This window comes from Bufo bufo, chromosome 1 (genome assembly GCF_905171765.1).
Source record: "Bufo bufo chromosome 1, aBufBuf1.1, whole genome shotgun sequence".
In the NCBI taxonomy this organism is placed as follows: Eukaryota; Metazoa; Chordata; class Amphibia; order Anura; family Bufonidae; genus Bufo; species Bufo bufo.
In genome coordinates this window covers 608105113-608117450 of record NC_053389.1, presented here as the reverse complement: position 1 = coordinate 608117450, position 12338 = coordinate 608105113, and the positions used below count along the sequence as shown (strand labels likewise).

The following is a 12338-nucleotide window of genomic DNA, read 5'->3' as shown; positions in this document are numbered from 1 at the left end:
CAGTTAATAGCACAATGCTTTCTCCAGTCTCACAGGCCCATTGTCTGGGGGAAATATTGGATTCTGCCCCGTCCTTTAAGCCACACATCCACCTCACCTCCACCTGCTGCTCAACTTAAGAACATCTCTCGTATTCGTGCCTTCCTCACCCCTGAGTCAACTAAAATACTAGTGCATGCTCTTGTCATCTTCCGCCTGGACTACTGCAACATTCTCCTATGTGGCCTCCCATCCACCACTCTCGCTCGCCTCCAATCTATTCTCAACTCCGCTGCTCAGTTAATTCACCTCCCCCCTGGTTTCTCCTCGGTCTTTCCCCTCTGACAATCCCTTTACTGGCTCCTCATTGCCCAGCGAATTCAGTTTAAAATACTTACAACTACATAAGGCCGTCCACAACCATTCCCCTCCTTATATCTCTGACCTGCTTTCTCAATGCATCCCCGCATGTAATCTCAGATCCTCACAGGACCTCCTCTTCTGTTCGCTCATCTTTTCTTTAACAATTGACTACAAGATTTCTCACGTGCCTCCCCCCTACTCTGGAACTCACTACCCCAACACATCAGACTCTCCCCCAACATCCTCCATAATTCAAACCCACATCTCCTGGACAATTAAATTCATTTCCAATATCCACAGTTTTAAATTTGCCCTTAAATTCCCCTTTTTTAGGCAGGCCTAGTAAATTACAAATCACTGAATAAAAGTGGCCTAAATGGGAGGAAATGCTCAGAACCCCAAATACTGTAGCGTACTTATAACCGGGGGAGCAAAACCTCCACATGTGATCCGCTGCAAACGGCAATCCCCAGCAAATGATGCATACAATGGAGGATTCCGGCAGTGGACCACATGTGCCACAAAAAAAATCCTAAACAATATGGAATAATGTATGAATTAGACTATGAGAATAAATAAATCACTGCAAAGGTGCACTACAATATATGCATGTGGAGGTTTTGCTCCCCCGGTTATAAATACGCTACACTATTTGGGGTTCTGAGAATTTCCTCCCATTTAGGCCACTTTATTCAGGGATTTGTCTCTATGTATGGAATGTGCCATTTTTTAATCTTTGGTAACATTCTGGTGCACCTGGTAGCCTGTGTCGCACTAGCCTGTTATAGGTGGGGCTCACAGCCTCCTCCCTCCTCCCATTGTATTTGTGATCTTACTTTGGAGGTTTGTGGAAGCGTGGCTGTGAGTCGGCCATTAGCACCTATTAGACAGTGTTTACACATTGTAGGTAGTGTTAGCGGTAGGTCCCGCGCTAACTGAGATACCTTGACGGGGTGCGCGGGCTCCGATATGTTCTTGAACGGAATATATTGCCTAAAGTCTCATTTTAACATCTAGCGTGAGGGTTTAGTCTTGTATTTTCATTTGCATATATTGTGGTGCACTTTTGCAGTAATTTATTTACGCCTAGTAAATTCCCTAATCTGACTTCTGTCTTTTACCCCCCTCCTCTACATGACTCCTCCCTTCATTCAACAGTATCCTGACACTTCTTGCCCTTTAAAAACTACCACTAATAGTACTACTACCATTACTAGTATTACCACTGCAGAAAACTATTGTTGGCAAGAAAGTCTGCATTAGTTGACCATGGCTAAGCTGAGGTTAAACATGAATTATAAATTGTAAAGATTTTACCATCTGTAAAAGATTCAACTCAGATATTGTATTTCCTTTTCATTGGTAAGCAATCCTTTCATATCTGATTCTGTTGCTTGCTTTTCCTGCAAAAAATGAGGTGTCGTTCAGCTGTCAAAGAACACTCATTTCTGTTTAGCTTAAAGAGAACTTTTTATTAGTTATGGCCACTATAAACTCCTATACTGTAAATGCATAATGGGGGCTAGTGTTCTCGGCAGTCAACTACTCCCACTTAGGCTTAAAGGGGTTATTCCATGACTTACGTAAAAAAATAAAAATCTGACTTCATCTAGTACTTGACAATCTCTTTCTAACAAAGCTAGAACCAGCCCTGTACCTCACATGGTTCCAGAGATCTGCCCATTCATTGCTCTGCTAGATTTATATCAAGCTGACAGCTCAAGGGGAGTGTCTCTTCTGCTGCAGCTCAGGGGGCGTGTCCATGCTCTCCCTATCACAGCTCAGGAGGCGTGTCCATGCTCTCCCTATCACAGCTCAGGAGGCAGCTGATGGATGAAACTGAGCATGTGCGGCCTTCTCAGTGAGCCGGACAAAGAAATAAGAAAAAACAAACAGCAGGTGGCGCCATACAGATACATTTTATTGAATAACTTAGTGGCTGTACTACATTTTAATTACCTCCAATTATAACAGTTTTCAGATCCGGGTTCTGGTATAGAATATTTTTGATGGGACAACCTATTAAATTAACATCTCAGAAGAAACTCCTATTTGACATTTCAAAAGTAATTTGCATATGGCGCAGGAGTTGTTAAAACATTTTTTCAAAGGTATGCCTTACTACAGCAGCCACACATGGACATGTTCTGAAATCTATCCCTAGCTCCTATGTAGAGTTACTGTTATAGCAGTGTAAGGTTGTCAAAACTGATGACAGGTTCCCTTTTAGTCCCCAGAATTGTATCATGCCCCTTTATAATGTCATCACTGCTTAGGAGAACAAAATATAGTCGTATGTCTAGTAGTAGACAGCTGAGGGAGGCAAGGTTATACAGAGGTTATACAACCTGAGCTCAGCTAGCAGAAAGATCTGGGAGCAGATACGTAGCTTTATGACTGAAGGCAGGTCAATGGCCTTCAGCCTAAGTCTACTTTCACACTCACGTTTTGGCTTTCCGTTTGTGAGATCCGTTCAGGGCTCTCACAAGCGGTCCAAAACAGAACCGTTTGCATTCTAATGCATTCTGAATGGAAAAGGATCCTCTCAGAATGCATTAGTTTGCATCAGTTCAGTCTCCATTCCGCTCTGGAGACGGACACCAAAACGCTGCTTGGAGCGTTTTGGTGTCCGTCTGCTGAAACTGAGCCACTGACACTTTGACTTTCAATGGTGTTCAAGACGTATCCGTCTTGGCTATGTTAAAGATAATACAAACGTATCCGTTCTGAACGGATGCAGATGGTTGCATTATCTGAACTAGTGATGAGCGGGAGGTGCCATATTCGATTTCGCGATATTTCGCGAATATTCGAATAAATATTCTTATTATTTTCGTCGAAATCGAATATTCGTAATTATTTAATTTTTCGCGAATAATATGCGATTAAAATAATCGTACGATTATTTTAATCTTATGATTTTTTTTTTCTTTCCTATGGCTAGGCTAATATGTGTACTTTACGAAATTTCTTAATATTGCTCTAACTTCGTCTTTTAGAATATTCGGAATATTGCTCTAACTCCGTCTTTTAGAATATTACGAATATTCTAAAAGACGAAGTTAGAGCAATATTAAGAAATTTCGTAAAATACACATATTAGCCTAGCCATAGTCATAGGAAAAAAAAAAAAAAATCATAAGATTAAAATAATCGTACGATTATTTTAATCTTATGATTTTTTTTTTTTTTTCTATGGCTAGGCTAATATGTGTATTTTACGAAATTTCTTAATTTTTCTCTAACTTCGTCTTTTAGAATATTCGGAATATTGCTCTAACTCCGTCTTTTAGAATATTACGAATATTCTAAAAGACGAAGTTAGAGCAATATTAAGAAATTTCGTAAAATACACATATTAGCCTAGCCATAGTCATAGGAAAAAAAAAAAAAATCATAAGATTAAAATAATCGTACGATTATTTTAATCTTATGATTTTTTTTTTTTTTTCTATGGCTAGGCTAATATGTGTATTTTACGAAATTTCTTAATATTGCTCTAACTTCGTCTTTTAGAATATTCGGAATATTGCTCTAACTCCGTCTTTTAGAATATTACGAATATTCTAAAAGACGAAGTTAGAGCAATATTAAGAAATTTCGTAAAATACACATATTAGCCTAGCCATAGTCATAGGAAAAAAAAATAAATCATAAGATTAAAATAATCGTACAAATTTTTTTTCGAATAAAAATACGAATATTCGATTTCGCGAATATTTGGAACTATATTCTAAATATTCGCGAAATCTCGAAATTGCGATATTCGAGAAAAAAATTCGAAATTCGAATATTCGCGCTCAACACTAATCTGAACGGATCCGTCCATGACAGATCTGCACAAAACGTGAGTGTGAAAGTAGCCTTAGAGAAACACTGCACATAGTAACTACAGCTCAAGTATTTAGGAGCACTGTCACATTTTCCCTTATGGCTGGAGATATGCTTTTATTCATTAAATGTCACTCCAGGGGCTCTTTCGGACAAGCAATTTGACAATTGTCCATGTTCCTGCCTGAAAGCAAGGACAGGTTTTTAGACAGACCACACACAGAGTACATCGGCTGTCCATTTTTCTTGCTTACTGGAACTAGATAGTGCACGCTGCAATTTTCTCAGGGCAGCCTGATGATAGGTCAGTGTTTAGTCCTGGCACTATGCCAAGATGTGAACCTCGCCCATCTAAATGAGCTCTAAAGTGTAAGAAATGAAAGGGGTTGTCTCACTTCAGTAAGTGGCATTTACCATGTAGAGAAAGTTAATACAGTACAAGCCACTTACTAATGTATTGTGATTGTCCATATTGCTTCCTTTGCTGGCTGGATTCATTTTTCCATCACATTATACACTGGTCATTTCCATGGTTACAGACCACCCTGCAATCCATCAGTGGTGGTCGTGCTTGCACACCATAGGAAAAAGCGTCAGTCTCTCTGGTGGCCAGGACCATGGGACCGCACATAGGCCTGTGCTTTTTCCTATAGTGTGCAAGCACGGCCACCACTGATGGATTGCAGGGTGATATGTAACCATGGAAACGAGCAGTGTATAATGTGATTGAAAAATGAATCCAGCCAGCAAAGGAAGCAATATGGATAATAACAATATATTAGTAAGCAGTGATGGCCAGTTCGCAGTGTTCGCCGACGAACACATGCGATCTGCCATCTTCACTCACAAGTCTCGGAACTGCCTGCTCCCGGGGACCGCATGTGTTTCAGAGCGGCTCGCGGCGCAGGCACAGGTAAGGACTTACCTCTGCATCGCCGGACTTGTGAGTGAAGATGGCAGATCGCATGTGTTCGTCGGCGAACACTGCAAACTGGCCATCACTGTTAGTAAGTGCCTTCTATTAACTTTCTCTACATGATAAATGCCACTTACTGAAATGAGACAACCCCTTTAAGAACATGGGCATGTTAACCCTTATGTGCATTATAACAAAAACATTGTATTTAATATCCACCATAGGTGGCCTGGCGGGCAGTATTTTGGGGTCTTGGAATGGAGTTCGTCTTGGGAATCTTCATTATTCGCACTGAGCCAGGTTACCAGGCTTTTAAGTTTCTTGGTGAACAAATTCAGGTATTGTGTCACAATATCATTTCCACTTTTTCTAATTAAATTAGAACTGAAATCAATGTTAAAGGGGTTGTCCGGGTTCAGAGCTGAACCCGGACATCCCTCCATTTTCACCCCTGACTTGAGCATCAGAGCAGTTCATGCGCCGATGCTCTCCTTTGCCCTGCGCTAAATCGCAAAAATTTTTGGAGATCCTGTGACGTACCGGGGCTCTCCATGGGGCTGCCAGGAAGCCCGGTGACGTCACCGGCACTGATGGGCGGGATTTAGCACTGCCCTAGCCAGTAAAACGGCTAGGGCAGCGCTAAAGCCCGCCCATCAGAGCCGGTGACGTCACCGAACACACTGCCGGGCGGAAGTTTACGCCCAGCAGTGTGTTATGATAAACAAAAGAGACCTTGCACTGCGCGATTTAGCGCCAGGCAAGGGAGCGCATCGGAGCATGAGATGCTCCGATGCTAGCCTCAGGGGGGCTGCCTGGGTGAAAATAAGGGTATGTCCGGGTTCAGCTCTGAACCCGGACAACCCCTTTTAATTCTAATTATAAATATATATATATATATATATATATCCATTTTGTTGGCTCTTCATGAAGAGTTTATTCATTATACAAGATTTTGATTCATATCAGAGAAACAGAAAGTATTTAATATAAAAAATAAGCAACCTAATTAACCCATCTTTGTACTTTACAGATTTTTCTCAATTATACAACTGCTGGCTCAGGGTTTGTTTTTGGGGAAACCTTAATTAAAGAAGTTTTCGCTTTTCAGGTTTGTAGTGACAATGAACAGTAAGCTATTTTGTTGTGTAACGGGGCATTATCAAGATCCGACCACGCCACTGTATCTATTTTATTACTATGCCGATTACTGTTCATCCTATGACTATCAGGGAGCTGCACATCATACTAGAAGTAATGTCACCTACCATAAGAAATCCACTTATAACCATTTATACCGTCTATTATAGATTATATATAGATTCTCACCCTGATAGCTCGGGTGGGGGTGGGGGGGGGGTTCTTTCTCAGGAGTGTGTCCTTTCTGCTGAAGCTCTTTCACCGTAATTGCCACAACTTCTAACAGTAGATATGACTGGTGGCAGTTGATGGCTAGAAATGAACAGTTGAAAGATAGAGCATGTGCGACCACCGCAGTAGTTGGATGTGCGTATTACTATACAGTAAACACTGTTAAAATGAAGGGCACTATTAAAATGAAGTAAATAGAATATCTCACAACTGGAGTATTTTTGTAACAGAAAGTAATTTAGAAAAGCAATTAAGGGGGACATAAGAAAACTTTGGTCTTGATTTCCGCCGTGCAGCTAGAGGATGTGACTAATTTATGCCGAGGTGTAGGCCGTGTCATAGATTTGGAGCATCCTCCAGAAGGCCATGCATCAAACTGAACTCCACGGCAGCCCCCTAGCTGTCGTAGGTTTCTGTCTTCAATCACACCAGAAAACTAGTGTGAATAAAGATAAATGTGTTCGTCCCGCTGGTTCTGCTTTCTCTCTGCCCTGGCCATATCCCCTTTTCAGAAAGTGGGGAGGGTTGTATACTTATAATAATAAAGTCCCCCCCCCCCCCCTTCGTTTTACATGCAGAATTATATTGTAGTAGTATTTAAAGGTGGAACAATTCCTTAGTTATGATACTGGTAAACACTGCTGGAATCCAAAGAAGGAAGAATGAGCATGGTGAAGGACTGACAGTAGATGTCCACAGCAGAAATGCTTGAAGTATAGATGAGTACAAGTCCAACAAGAAGTAAGTGTAGATGAAGTGGAGTACAAGTCCAACAAAAAGTAAGAGCTGTCTGGCAAAGATAGTTCCTGCAATCGCTGACAAGAATAGGCAATTTCTATATTGCGCCGGCCATGTGTGTTCCGCAAAACACAGTCGTGTGAATGTAGCCTAATCAGAAGGTTTTCCCTATAGAGCAGGATATGGAGCACATATACAGTACAATAATTAATCTGTTCACAGGAAAACAGAAAAGTAGAAAACAAATAAAAGACAAGGTGATTTACTTGAGAATAAATTGAGTTGGTTTGTGCTAACAGAGTGGATATACTGTTCCAGTACAACACATGTGCCTGTGTTGGCATTGTTCTGTCTCTTAGAAAATGAAAGTCAATCAGCACACCCCACCTAGTGCGCAGGATGCAGATATCCCAATCCGTATAAAACATGCATGCAGAATGTTGATTCAGCACTGTGGTTGAATAAAACTTGGCTTTTATTGAATCATTTAAAAGCACCAAACATGTATTCCATAGCACAATCTTCTGACGCGTTTCTGGCCCGTACGGACCCTTAATCATAGGACCCATGTATTCCCAGGTCTTCAGCCTATCGCTGTTCTGATCACCCAGAATACACAAATGAGATTAAAATATTCAGTTTGGCAATATTCAAAGTATAAGTGATTAATACATTGTGGAAATGGCCAGCCGTAATCCTGAGCTAATTGGTGCTGGCAGCCATGGCCACATCACTATGATGATTGCAGTGCTGTCTGTGCCCTAGTGCCCTGTTGTGCCCTGGTAGCTAATACAGTAGGATCTGACTGTATTCTTCCTTTTTCAGATTTTAAACTCTGTCTGTATCTTTAACTTGCATGCAATATCATATCAGTAAGGTACATACAAATGTACATACAAAAGAATAAACAGTATATAAAGGGAGTTGTCAGAATGGGGGCAATATATGATAGGACAATGTGCAGTTGCTTTAGATATGAAATGCCTTCACAAGCAATCTGCAGCTTATACGTTTAGGATGACCTTTGGAAGTCACAGCTTGTGTTCAGTTATCAGATCAATTCTGCTTTTATCAGGGGCAGTTCTGAGAATAAGTACATTTCAGGATATTGCGCTTTCTCCTCAAGGAGAGATGGTACCCCCCAAAGCATGTGCTATAACACGCTAAACAATTAATATGTGACTCCTGTGTATTTTTTCTCTACAGGCTCTTCCTATAGTCGTGTTTTTTAGCTGCGTGATGTCAGTCCTTTACTATCTTGGGCTAATGCAATATATCATTCTTAAGGTAAGTTGCTTGAGTCTATATTCTAACCAATGAACTTGTTACACCAGACCTTATTTTTTACGGATAAGGAGATTTGGGTCATTTTATTGCTTGATAAAACTAATTTAGTAAAATACATAGGGGCACATTTATTAAGACCGGCGTTTTAGACCCCCCATATTGTTTAGCTATTACGAAGGCACCACTATATTCCTTTATTACATAGAAATATTTTTTGGCATTAAGAGTTTTAGAAAATCTATTTTTATTGAGAACTACATTTGAATCTACAGTATTTATGATACGTTGCAATAATGTTATTTTTATATATTTGTCCCATTAGGCTAAATTAATATTCTGTTCACACTAGTGGTGTTCGCAATAGAAACCAAAAAGCATAGTCAGATACATCTGTATCCAATGGACTCCATTGACTTTGAAAGGGGTCCATTGTTTTGATGTGAAAAAAATTGCTGTTTGCAGTGCTATTCTTCCCACCCGATCTGAGGAATTGCCAAATTTGATCAAAATCTGTGATGCCAATATACATTAGTAAACTAGAGACTAAAGTATAAGACCTTTTACATCTTTTCTAGATTTCCTGGCTCATGCAAGTAACAATGGGAACCACAGCTACAGAAACACTCAGTGTTGCTGGTAATATATTTGTGGGACAGGTAAGAACATGAATAATCGTCAGAGCCATCGTGGCCCCCAAAAGTCTCATGAGTGGGCCCATCTCAGTCATTTGTGGCTGATTTAGCAATACATGCTGAATACAGTGGCAGAGCCATGGAAGCAGCCGAGTGGGCTGAGCTACACAGTTTCCATAACTGTGATCCCCCCTGACCTCTGTAGACAATGGCTAAAAACCAGTAAGGGAACTGACCACTGACTGAAAAGGAGATCAGCCACATGTTACACTCCATACTGTAGTTCATTCTTGTTTAGATTTGCTACAGCTATATTGACCAGACAGTCACCTCGGTCAGCAATCATAGAAATAACACTCATTATTATGGTAAATAGGTAACCAGTGTTCCCCAGGCTTCAGATGGAGCTCTTTACAGGTTGAGGGAGCAGAGTAGAGTAATGTAGTGGTTTGGATCCAAACAGTGATTCTACATATAGAGGTAGAAAGAGAATGGAGAAAAGATCCAAAAAATGAATTAATAAGAAAAAGTGCATGCTGTTCCAGAAAAAGTCAAGATTTGGGGGGTACTGTCTCTCCTTCAGGAGACTTATAGGCCATACATGCTCCTCTGGAATTCTGGGAAGCTCTTAATAAATAAGCTCTTAACAAGCTCTGCCTCTAATGCCAAAAGATGTAGCTGACAAAGGAGCTCTCTCCTTGAGGAGAGATAGTACCCCCCAAATCCTGACTTAGGCCTCTCACCCAGAGAAGCCAGTACTCTCTCCTCTGCACTGATGAGGGACAATCATCCCGAAACAGCTGTCTGCAGATGAGGTGCTGGCTTATTTATTATCAGAGCCATGTTTCAAGGCCTATTTAAAGGGTCTAATATTGACCTATAGGATAGCTGCCTTACATCTGGTGGCATTAGAGGCAGAGCTTTTTAAGTGCTCATTTGCATCCCTTTCTTTCCAGGAAAAGTCAAGAAATACTGTTTAAGTGAACTACAGTATAGACATGAAAGAAAGCAGTCTGCAGAGCAAAAACATTCACAAGCACAATTATCTTACAAGGTGTAGTGTTTCACTGACCTCTTGTTTAATACTCGTGGGCTGTTTACTCATATATCACTTTCTTTAATTGTCCACTGCACTCTAACCTGGCATTTGGAGTTGTAAATCTGTTGGCTAGGTCAGAAGTCCAGTGTCTTGATGAAAACATTGTATGGTCTCCTCCCCCGCAGATCCTGTAGTAAGGACAGCTGAGCCAACACTGGTTCAGTATGGTCCCTCAGACTTACCAGTCACAAGATTCCCTACCGTGCAGGTTCTGACTCCAACCCATGTATAAGTGACATTGCTGTCCTGTGATGACAACACTTCGGGCATGGAGGAGACCCAAAAAAGATGAACATTGTGCTCCTGGAGCATGTGCACCGTTTTCCCTATGGTTAAAGCAGCCCTGATAGTACAAAGTACTGATAATGCATGTGTTTTACCATTTAAAGGGGTTAAACTAATGTAAAAAATGAAAATCAGACATCATACAGTACATGACAACCTCTTTCTAACAAAGCTAGAACCAGCCCTGTACCTCACATGGATCCAAGCATCTTCCCATTCATTGTCCTGCTAGATTTATATCAAGCTGACAGCTCAAGGGGAGTGTCTTTTCTGCTGCAGCTAAGGGGGCGTGTCCATGCTCTCCCTATCACAGCTCAGGAGGCAGTTGAAGGATGAAACTGAGCATGTGCGGCCATCTCAGTAAGCAGGACAAAGCAATAAGAAAGAAAAAAAAACGCAGGTGGCGCTATACAGATACATTTTATTGAATAACTCCCTGGCTATGTTAAATTTTTAATTACATACAATTACAAAAGTATCCAGGTGCTGGTTTGAAAACTGCAGAAATATTTTTTTGTGGGACAACCCCTTTTAATCACCTCTACCAACGCTGGAGTTACACCTAGATATTTTATGTCAATTGATATTAACTGTTGAATGGTATCTGCAGTGCACAAGATTACATACCAGTCAGTTTACTGGTTTGGACTACAGGTGTAGCCAGATAGTTCAGATCAATTAAAAGTGCTACAACAAGTCTAGGTGCAGCCCGACCTAATAGTCTATGAAATAATGTTGTGAATTCATTTGTAAGACAGTAATTCAGTGTTCATTTTTATTATTCTGCATTCATAGACAGAAGCTCCATTGCTTATCCGTCCCTACTTACCAGATATGACAAAATCTGAAATCCATGCTGTAATGACCGGGGGTTTTGGAACTATTGCTGGCAGTGTGATGGGTGCATACATCTCTTTTGGGGTAAGATCATTCCCTGTTCTTTTATTATTGCACTTTACTTACAATCTGAAGGGAGTTAGGCATAGACAAGAGATAAAAAATGAGTTAATGGTATTATGAATCGGTTGCAGTATGTCCTGCTGGATCTATTAAGCAGTGTCAGGAAAGATTATATGCATGCAGGGTCCAACATCCAGGAGACAAGCTGAGAACTTTGCTCAGGTAGCTGACTGAAAGAGTACTCATGCTGCCTTTCCCGTCAAGTTGAGGAGAGACTATTTCACTTTTCATAAATGTGTATAGAAAATTACATTTGTGTATGCTAAATACATGCAAATGACTGTTCCAGATTGATGCATCTTCACTTATCGCAGCCTCTGTCATGGCTGCTCCATGCGCTCTTGCCCTCTCCAAGCTGGTTTACCCTGAAATAGAAGAATCAAAATTCAAAAATGAGGAAGGTGTCAAGATAGAAAAAGGGTAAATACCGTTTTTTGTATAAAGATGCTTTTGCTATTTATCAGTATGTGTGACATGATAGTCTATGTACAAAGCTTTTCTGAGTCATTGAACCCAGTACATTGGCACAGAGTTCCTACAGCTCTGTATTGTATTATTGGCATGTGGTCCCTCTGCAACGCACTGTATTCTGCAAAAGGTTGTCTTACAGGTCCATGTTGTACTAACTCACAACAGGGCACCTACAGAGGTACATAGGACATTACTCACTAATGTATTGCCTTTAACATCATATGGAGTCTAACATTAAAATAAATGGATGCTCCTATGGATAAATTGTCTATAGGACAGAATATCTTCCTTTTACAACACCTTATGGCCCACAGTACAGAACCACATGAAGTCGTGTCGCACCTCAGAATTCCATGTCTTTCTGTACACGGCTCATTTTTTGGACTATTTTACCACCTTGTGGACTCAG

The 12338-nt window shown here is 40.7% G+C and overlaps 1 protein-coding gene across 1 annotated transcript in view; it reads left to right on the top strand.

Annotated features, from left to right (window-relative positions):
• Positions 1-12338, top strand: part of SLC28A1 (solute carrier family 28 member 1) — an 81247-nt gene that overhangs the window by 54098 nt on the left and 14811 nt on the right. Inside the window, exons 7-12 of the mRNA XM_040415758.1 lie at positions 5314-5427; positions 6120-6197; positions 8402-8482; positions 9058-9138; positions 11294-11419; positions 11748-11878. Of these exons, the coding sequence (XP_040271692.1) occupies positions 5314-5427; positions 6120-6197; positions 8402-8482; positions 9058-9138; positions 11294-11419; positions 11748-11878 (611 nt within the window). The remainder of the gene's footprint in view (positions 1-5313; positions 5428-6119; positions 6198-8401; positions 8483-9057; positions 9139-11293; positions 11420-11747; positions 11879-12338) is intronic.